This window comes from Brassica oleracea, chromosome C5 (genome assembly GCF_000695525.1).
Source record: "Brassica oleracea var. oleracea cultivar TO1000 chromosome C5, BOL, whole genome shotgun sequence".
Taxonomy (NCBI): Eukaryota; Viridiplantae; Streptophyta; class Magnoliopsida; order Brassicales; family Brassicaceae; genus Brassica; species Brassica oleracea.
The window spans coordinates 11,218,613-11,228,145 of NC_027752.1; the positions used below are offsets into that span (position 1 = coordinate 11,218,613).

The 9,533-nt window shown below is 38.1% G+C and overlaps 2 protein-coding genes and 1 pseudogene across 3 annotated transcripts; 1 reads left to right on the top strand and 2 right to left on the bottom strand.

The window, feature by feature from the left end:
* LOC106294328 (probable starch synthase 4, chloroplastic/amyloplastic) lies at positions 1-607 on the top strand. Its single transcript, XM_013729885.1, has 3 exons — positions 1-100; positions 180-251; positions 322-607. The coding sequence occupies exons 1-3, from the start codon at positions 20-22 to the stop codon at positions 583-585; spliced, it is 417 nt and encodes a 138-aa protein (XP_013585339.1). The 5' UTR covers positions 1-19; the 3' UTR covers positions 586-607.
* Positions 608-810: 203 nt separating this feature from the next.
* On the bottom strand, positions 811-2,210 carry LOC106344508 (annotated as a pseudogene).
* Positions 2,211-5,107: 2,897 nt separating this feature from the next.
* Positions 5,108-7,789, bottom strand: LOC106292783 (probable calcium-binding protein CML44). Of its 2 annotated transcripts, none has more exons than XM_013728439.1 (2): positions 7,016-7,789; positions 5,108-5,241 (listed from the first exon to the last, which is right to left on the bottom strand). In XM_013728439.1, exon 1 carries the CDS (start codon positions 7,610-7,612, stop codon positions 7,148-7,150), a length of 465 nt encoding a protein of 154 aa, XP_013583893.1. In that variant the 5' UTR covers positions 7,613-7,789; the 3' UTR covers positions 5,108-5,241; positions 7,016-7,147. The 2 variants fall into 2 exon arrangements, with proteins under 2 accessions (XP_013583893.1, XP_013583892.1); XM_013728438.1 differs by having other exon boundaries at positions 5,108-5,238; positions 7,013-7,788.
* Positions 7,790-9,533: the final 1,744 nt, after the last annotated feature.

Genomic DNA, 9,533 nt, shown 5'->3' on the forward strand with positions numbered 1-9,533 from the left:
TCCTCGTCACTTCAAACGGATGTGGTTTCCACCGTTTGATAATAAGGGGCCTCCAATGGACAATGATCACTCATCTGGAGATAGAGTCAATCATGTTAAGGTAAATGGATTACAAGTCTTAACATAAACGAATCTTGTTAAGATGTTCCTGTTACTCACCTCTTATCTCTTTGTTTCAGGGTGCTATCATTTTCTCAAACATTGTGACAACTGTGTCCCCCACTTACGCACAAGAAGTTCGAACATATGAGGTACAAGAATCTCTTTTTGGTTAATCAAACAAAGCTTTTTATTTTTTAATCGGTTTATTTGTATTGTTAGGGAGGAAAGGGACTCCATTCAACACTCAATGCAAACTCCAAGAAGTTCATTGGGATCCTTAACGGCATTGACACAGATTCGTGGAACCCCGCGCCACGGACCCTTTCCTTAAGGCTCAGTTCAACGCTAAGGATCTACAAGGGAAAGAAGAAAACAAATACGCACTTAGAAAGTAGCTTGGACTTTCTTCAGCAGAGCCAGACGGCCTTTGGTCTTGGTTCGAAAAGGCGTGTGGCGAGAAGAAGCGACGAGACTGGCGCTTAGCGCCTAGCGCCATGGCGCCACAAAGCGAGCGCTTCGTGTATCCGGCAACAAAAAGGTAAGCTCTAGACCATCTATACGTATATCATGCAGCACAACTGAAAAAACCAAATCCATATAATAAAATTCAAAGGTTCTTAAAGCAAAACACAACTGAAAATACCAAATATAAACACCAAATTAAAAAACCAAATTCAAAAGGAAATGAAAACAGCAGTAGACAAAGCTCTACTCTGATTCAGAATCCTCATACTCCAAATCCCTGTTGTAGCCAACACCTTCCTTGCCTTCAATGTCATTCTCTCCATCAACCAACTCCAAATGAGAAGGTGATGGACCATAGCGTTTCTTATAAGTTGAAGAGCTTGCTATTCCTTTTCCTTTGTCGTTCTTAGCTGAAGTAGGAGTCTTTGCTCCCCTAGTAGTGTAGTTTGGTTCTTCAGCTCCTACTGCTTCACTTACAACACTCCAAGTCAGGTCCTCATCATCATGGACGAAATCATCATCTTCATCGTTGGAGGAGTTCCCATCCATATTTCCCGTCAACCATTAGTTGCTATCATCTATTTCATCCAATAGAATTGGATCCTTTACATCGTTTCTCTTCATCCTCCGCTGCAAAGCACGATTGTACTTGACAAACACCATGTCATTCAATCGGCTTTGAGCTAATATGTTCCTTCTCTTGGTATGAAGCTGCATATGATCAAACTAAGTCAAACATACATATGAATATAGTATTCAGTTCATGTAAATCTAGAGATTCTAAAAGACTTACATGCTGAAAGACTCCCCAGTTTCTTTCACAGCCTGTTTCACTACACGTTAGGCTTAGGATCTTAACAGCAAAATCTCTGAGATTAGGAGCTGAACTCCCGTAGCTTGACCACCACTCAGCTAGTAACACACAAAAAAATACACGGCCATTCTTAAACGCTTCAAGCTCAAAATAAAATATGGATAGCAGAAAACAGAGAATTCTTACCTGGCGACTTCATCTCTCTATGCCTAATGGCCATGGGAAGACCGAAGAGTCCACTGGCATTCTTAAACACTTCAAGCTCTACCATGATTTGGTCTTGAATCACAATGTCTCGAACCAACCTTGTGATGCATTGGTACAGTCCAGTTTCAACTTCCTCACAACAAACATCAGCAGGATGTGCATAATGAATAGCTGGATTGAGGAAGTAACCTGGAGCGTGAAGTGGTTGATGAATCTGACAGTCCCATCGCTTGTCTATCATCTCAAACACCTTCTCATACTTCTCCTTCTTCCCTTTGAAGCTCTTAGCAATAGCTTCTTTCACCCTATTCATAGCAGCGTAGATGTACCCCATCAGTGGTTTCTTCTCACCATCAACCATCCGGAGCACCTTCACCAACGGACATCTTATCTTCAACGCATAAGCAATGTTCCTCCAGAAGCTCTCTTGAAGAATATACTGCTTCAGCTTCCTTGCTCCTGCTTCCTTAGGCCATTTCGATTGGTTCCATTCCTCCGAGGTCACCATCTTCTTCAAATTAGCTTGCTGAAGATGATACTGAGACATGGTGATGAAAGATGTTGTGAATCTTGTTACAGCCGGCCTATGCAAGTTCCTTTGCTTTGTAAACCTCCTCATCATGTTCACAAGTGGGACATGGCAATAGATGTAAGCATTGATGAACATGCACTTCTTCATCGAACTCTTCACTGCCTCTATCTTGCCAATATCCTCCATCATCAACTCAAGGCAGTGTGCAGCACAAGGAGTCCAAAAGAGATGTGGACGTTTTGCTTCCAAAAGTCTCTCAGCCTTCACGTAGTTGGAGGCATTATCAGTAACAACCTGAACCACATTCTTCTCTCCAATGTCTTCAACCATATCATCAAGTAGCTTGAACAGCAGTGTAGCATCTTTGACGACTTCAGAAACTTCTTTTGACCTGATGAACACAGAGCCTTTTGGTGAGTTAACCAGAAAGTTCACTATGTCTTTCTGCACTACCGAATCGCGCCATCCATCAGACATGATCGAGCATCCTTTCACTGCCCACTCCTCTCTGTTAGGAACCAGCTCAGCTTGAACATTGGCTACTTCCTTTTGAAGCAGAGAGAACCGGAGCTCATACATCGAAGGAGGCTTTAACCCCATCCCATACTGCCCAGTCAGCTCTGTCATCTCCTTAAAACTGTAATGTAAGGCAGCATTGAAAGCAATCTCAACATCGTAAAACCACCTTGCTATGCCTCCACACACTTTGTCTCTTAACTCCTTGTCACAAGCTCCAAACACCGCTTTCATATCCTTTCTTCCTTTCAGGATGTCTGGAGGCAATGACATCACGAACTTGTCCAAAGGACCACGGTTCTTCCTCTTGGCAGCCTTTCGTACTGGCTGATCACCATCCACGTCTTCGACATCATCTTCATTCACCGCAGCTTCGTACCTCATTGACTGAGCAGCTCTTTCTGCAGCTCTTACGGCCATGTAGTTCCCCAGCTCAGCTCTGACATGTTCTGGACAGACAGGACACTTCTTTGCATTCTTGTGCCCGCTAACAAGGTGTTGTTTCAACCGTGAAACTCCAGCAGTTAACACCTTGTTGCAGAAGATACACTTCCAGTGGTTGATGTTGTTGTTAACCATGATTCCATACTTCCTTCCCGGATCCGCTTGTCCTCCTCCTTGAGAACCTCCTCCTTGAGACCCTCCTCCTTGGGACCCTCCTCGAGATGTTCCAGCTCCAGCGTCAGACATGATCACTACAACATAAACAAACATAAATGAGAAGAAGCTATTGAATATAAACAAAACGATCATAAATTTGCATTAAAGAAACTGACTTAACAAGAAGACGCTATGATAAACAAGACACGATCATATACTTATATTTAAGAAAAAAGCTACTGATTTAAGAACTAAGAATACGCTATGATTAACAAGACACAATCATATAATTATATGTTAAAGAAAAAGCTACTGATTTAAGAAGAAGAAACTATAATACAAACAAGGAATGAAAAGAAGCTACTGTGGTTACTAATGAGCTAAAAACCTTGCAAATAATAAGCTACTGTCATGTGTTTAAGAGAAGAGAAGCTAATGATTTTAACTTAAGGTTAGGAGGGTTATTATATAGGAGAAGAAGTAGGGTTAGTGGGATTGTATCCTAGGTTAGTGGGGTTGTGGAAACTCTCCTCTACACGCTTAATACGTGAAAAGAGCATATACTTTTAGATATACTAAATATTCATTCTTAAACAGTTTTGTTAAGTTCACAAATTTGAATAAAATCTACTTTTTTTACAGGTACAACAAATCGCTGTTTTTAGCACTTTAGAAAAATCTCAAAAGCGATGAAAAACGAGGGAAAGCGAAGGATTTATGTACCTCGCCTGGCAATGAGGTCCCTAAGCGATGAGGTCCTCGCTTTGTGGCGCTTAGCGCCTTGGCGCTAAAAGCGCTCGCTTTCTCGAACCAAGCCTTTGGTTGGTTGCATAACAAGATTAGTGCCACAGAAAGGAGTTCATCTAATCAGACATGCTATATACATAACGTTAGAGTTGGGTGGACAGTTTGTTCTCCTTGGTTCTAGTCCAGTCCCACATATTTAGTTTGTTCTCCTTCTTTTCTCATGGTCCTGCTCCTATCGATTACAGGTAATTTACTTCCTAATCTCTTTCCCATAAATCTCTTTACTGTTTCGGGTTCGAGAGTTTCATAAAAATGTAAAAGAAAAACAGTTTGGTCTTGCAGGAGGAAGAGTTTCACAAGTTAGCCAACTTCACTAACGACCTTCTTGAGAACATTGAGGTACGTAAAGCTGAAGACTTTGACTAGTTTTAGACTCATACTTTGTCCCTACTTAACAATGTATTGGCTTGGAACAACATTGATTCATGTTCAGGATTACGGTGATAATGTACAGATTGATGGTTTTTATATCATATTTGTTTAAATTTTATGAAATCCAATTATTTAACTTCTAAAATAAAATTAAAAAAAAGTTTAATTTTTAAGAACTTCTTTAATGTTCTTCCATTGGACAATGTCAAATTTAATTACATAAGCAAGGGTTCTAAACTTCACAAACTACTAAATTAACTATTAAACTAATCATTAGAATCCATCATGGGCTCTAACCATTGGACATGCTCTAAGAACCGTCTCTTAGCCGAAATGTATAAAAAAAAAATGTCAAATCATGAGTTAAGAGTCTCCGCTAAAAAACCAAGGTTAATCATGCTATAAAAAAATTCCAGTACAATCATACGAAACAGCTGTTCAAATTATGTTATACGCCAAGTCCATACATACTTGTTCGGTTGATATGCCAAGTCCTTGCCTCTTTAACAATTGTGAAAGGTATACTTTACATTTTTTTGTATACCTTATTGGTTGATCTAATTAGTTCCGAAAAACGTATCTAGCGCTATAGAATAGGTTAACTACTATATTCCATGACCCAAATTTAGAGTGTTTTCCAACTAATGTCATAAGATAACCGGATCATCTATTACCGAACTCTATAAGTCAAAGACAAAGTCAAACTTTCTACATGGCTATGCTTCTGTCTTAATGAAGGCTCGAACCCCGGATAGAATGTTACAGCACATTCGCAAGTCTTGCTTACAACTTAATCACAACCATGCAGGCTATACTTAACATATGACACTACAAGAAAAATGAGTTTTAATAGCAGAATAGCGTTTTTTACGATTGTGCTATAGTTGACATACCCGTTAGTTTTTTAAACTCTATTTTAACATCAAATCTTAAATTTAACTTCAAATGTTAGATATAAACTCAAAAATTAATCATTTCCAAAAATTTATCTCAAATCTTAAAATCAATATCCCAAACCTTTAACTTTTAAACCATATACTCATACATTTATTCTAAACTCAAAATTTTAAATATAAAGTAATTAAAAAAAATATCAACACTAAATAAAAATTCAAAAATTATTTCTTTTTCAAAAATTAATATTAAATCAATAGTCTAAACCTTTAATCCTCAAACCCTATACTCAAACCTTTATTCCAAACTCAAACTTTAAATCTAAAATCTAAAGACAAACTTTTCAAACCCTATACTCAAACATTTAAACCTTTAAACTAATTTCATTTACTTTTACTCTTTTACTTTAAACCTTTAAACAAATTTCATATTACAGTTTAAAAATTTTGGACTTGGACTAATGGTTATATACGAACCACACGATCTTCTTTTGGATCTAAAGTTAGGGATCCACTAACCGTTTTCTGATTGGTCAGTGTGGGGTGACAAAGATCGCTACTTTCAGCCTTTGATAAATGTTGATCCAACGGCCACAGTTAATTAATCAATTTTTCTAATTTATTTCTGCCTCAGATTTTTTTTCTTTTCTTTCTATTTTGTTCTTCTTCCCTACGCCATCAACATATCTCTTCTTCTTTTATGTATCTCTGCACATATTTCTTTCTTATTCTTTAAACCACCACCACCACCGTCTCTTCTTATTCCTCTTGTTCGAATAGCGGTGGACTCCGAAGAAGGAAGGATGAGAAGACAACATGGTCGAGATCTGGAAATCCAAGTGTAGGAGAGCTTGCTCAAGAAGTGTCGCGAAGGTCTTCAATCCACACAGAAACTTCAATACGTTGCTTCTCCATTGCTTCTGCTTCATCGATCCAGAAACAGGTAGAAATCAATATAGATCTGAAATCGATTTCTAGGGTTTAGAACTGATTAAATCGTTTTATTTTTTCTTTATTAGTTGGAGAGCTTGCTGTCTATAGTTGGTGGAGTATGGTCAGTGAATAGAAAATCTTGAAGCTTGAGACAAAGGTGCGCGGAGAGGATAGATAAGCCGGAGACGAACTTGACGGTGGTGTATGGGATGAGCTTGGCAGTGGTGAGCCGAAGACGAGCTCGACGACAGTGAGTGGGAAGAGCCATGGTGATTCCGTCGTCATCTCCAACGTCGAAGGAAAGAAGAGAGAGACGCGAGGGCTTGGTTGTCACAGCAAATGGTGGTTGACGGCGGCGGAGCTAAGAAGCTTGAAAGCGGCGTGGTTTTGTTATTAGGTTTAGTTAGCAAATATGTTTAGGTCTAAGCTTGGTTTAGGTCTAAGCTTGGTTTAGTTTTGGTTTATTTTTTTATATGTAAACCGTTTTTAGTTTATGAATAATTCAATTTAAAATATTTAAAATAGTTTTTTCTATTTTTTTTTTTAATTTTTCAATAATGTAATAATAACAATAAAAACACGCTATTAAAGAATATTTAATTGCATACAAAAAAGCGCTATCGTATCGGAAGAAAAGATAGCAGAGCATAAAACCGCTATGTAATGTCCTTTACCTATTATGACGGGCGATGATACAGCGCTTCAAAAGCCGCTATAGTATCGTTATATAGCGTTATTCGTCCGCTATTAAAACTCATTTTTCTTGTAGTGTGATTATGCAAAAAAGTAACAGAGATGTATATGTTTTTACATTAACACATAACACATAAGCATATATACTTACTTTAAGGAGTTTACACACAGCACATAAAACATGTCACCGGACAATATACACATATGCAAGCATCATTGGACATGCAACATCATGTTCTTGAACTCTTCAAAATCAATAACACCATCAAGATTCTTGTCATGGGCTCGAATCATCCTCCCACAATCCCAACTCTTTGTCTCCTCCTCGAATCCGAGCCGTTCCAACACCGTTCGAAGCTCCTCCGACGAAATATAACCATCTCCGTTCACGTCAAACACATTAAACGCCCCCACAATCGCATCATCATTATCAACAACACTATCGTTCTTTGTTTCCTTCCTATCTGAAACGGCGTCGTCGTAGAACCGAAGGAACTCGTCTAAGTCGAGACTCTGTTTTCCAACGAACAGTTCGAGTTCTTCGGGAGTGTGTTCGGACCAACCGAGTCTCTCTAGTATCCAATGAAGCTCGTCGAGGGTCACGAGACCGTCTTGGTTCTTGTCGAGCTTGTGGAACATTCTTTGGAGATCGTTTATGCTTATGAATGAACAATCCATATCTCTCGGTGTTTCTGTTTCTGATAGTTTTAGACCTTTTGGTTAGGGTTGGTGAAAATATGGGTACTCTGTTTCTGAATAATGTTTCAAGCTCTATAGACTCTTCATACACACACACGGACGGGGAAGGTGTACTTGTAGACGGAAACGATTGAAGCGGGAAACTTCGGAGAAGATGGTTATGAAAATGACAATCGATTTTTTCTTCTTTCAGAATGACGTTTCTAGAAGAAAAGTCATTAAAACACGACATTTCTCTCATTGTTTTTTATAGAATTTATTCGTCAACTATGACATATATCTAATTGTCAATGAAAATATTTAAAGCTAATGACTCGTCTAGTTCTAATCTAATACTATTTGGTTCAGTTTATTTAATCTTGAATAATGGTGTGTCGTGTGATTATACTCGTTGATGATTTTACAATTGGAAAACTTACTAATCCAAATAAATATAATTTAAGATATTTTGATAGATTAATAGTATGTAGCAGTGTTATCATAACCTGATTTTGACGTATAGAATGTTCTGTAATGTTCTCGAGTTACGCGGCACTAAGACCATCCACATATAGTAGAGATTTATCACCGGCCACATACGTTACGTACGAACACATTCCAATTGATTTTTCTTTTGGAGAAACAAAAAACGACAATTTTATTGTTTTCATGTGTATAATATAAACAAAACTATAGTGTACCATCTCCAATTCCACACCATTCCATACGGTATTAAAATAAAAAATCCAACACAATAATAACACAAGGCTCTCTCGCTCTCTCCGTTCAGCTTTTAAAATTTCTAAAGAGGTAACATGTCAATAAATGAAAAAACTTAAAAGCCAATAGAAACATTTCGTAATAACACATCAACTCCACGTATACCATACACACAAAAACTACAAATAGTCTCACTACTCTAACGTTCCAACTTCGTTTGCGAATACTTAAATGCAGTACTGGAAAATAAAATAAAGATAAACCCAATGCGCTTAGAAAGTCAACAAAAATTGAGAGGTGATTCAATCGATTTGAATGCTTTATAAGCCCGAGTTACATCACCGCTTTTATTTGCATAGTTTACAAGTCGAGTAGTGGTTTAATACTTCTATATACATTTATACATTCTTGAAGATATAAGTTATTGTTACGAAAAGAACTGGAATTTTATTGTATCGCGAGAATTTAAATAAGGGCAAAATTTATACCCGTAGAATTTATAACACTGATAGAAAGATTATTACAGAGGGAAGAGAAGAGTGAATGATACGTTTTCAAATGATCAAAATCGATCATATATATAGAAAAGAAATTTACTGTGCAAATAGTGCAGCGGGCCCCACATCTTTTATATTTTCAACGAAAACGGCTCCTCCTCCTATTTTTGACTATCGTAACACTCCCCCTTGGGGGGCGGTGTCACTATCCGCTCTTGCTTAACGTCTTTGTTGCCTCGTTAAAAACCTTTCTAGGAAAACCCTATGGGAAAAACCATAGTAAGGTAAAAGAGTACAACTACGTAAGCTCCCCCTCGAATGAGCAGTCATAGATCCTTCTGATGACGCATTCCAATGTTGTGGATGTGTTTTCTGAATACCGAAGTCGGAAGTGATTTTGTGAAGAGGCCAGCTGCATTGTCGCATGATTGGACATATCTTACTTCAATCTCTTTCTTCTTCACGAGCTCTTGAGTGTATGAGAAGAACTTCGGATGAATATGCTTCGTTCTATCGCTTTTAATATATCCGTCCTTTGTTTGAGCAACACATGCTGCATTATCTTCATATAGAATAGTTGGCTCCGTATTTTCGTCAATCCCGCTGCTTGAACAGATGTGTCGGCTCATTGATCTCAGCCAAACACATTCTCTACTTGCTTCATGGAGTGCAATGATCTCAGCATGATTTGAAGAAGTAGCCAC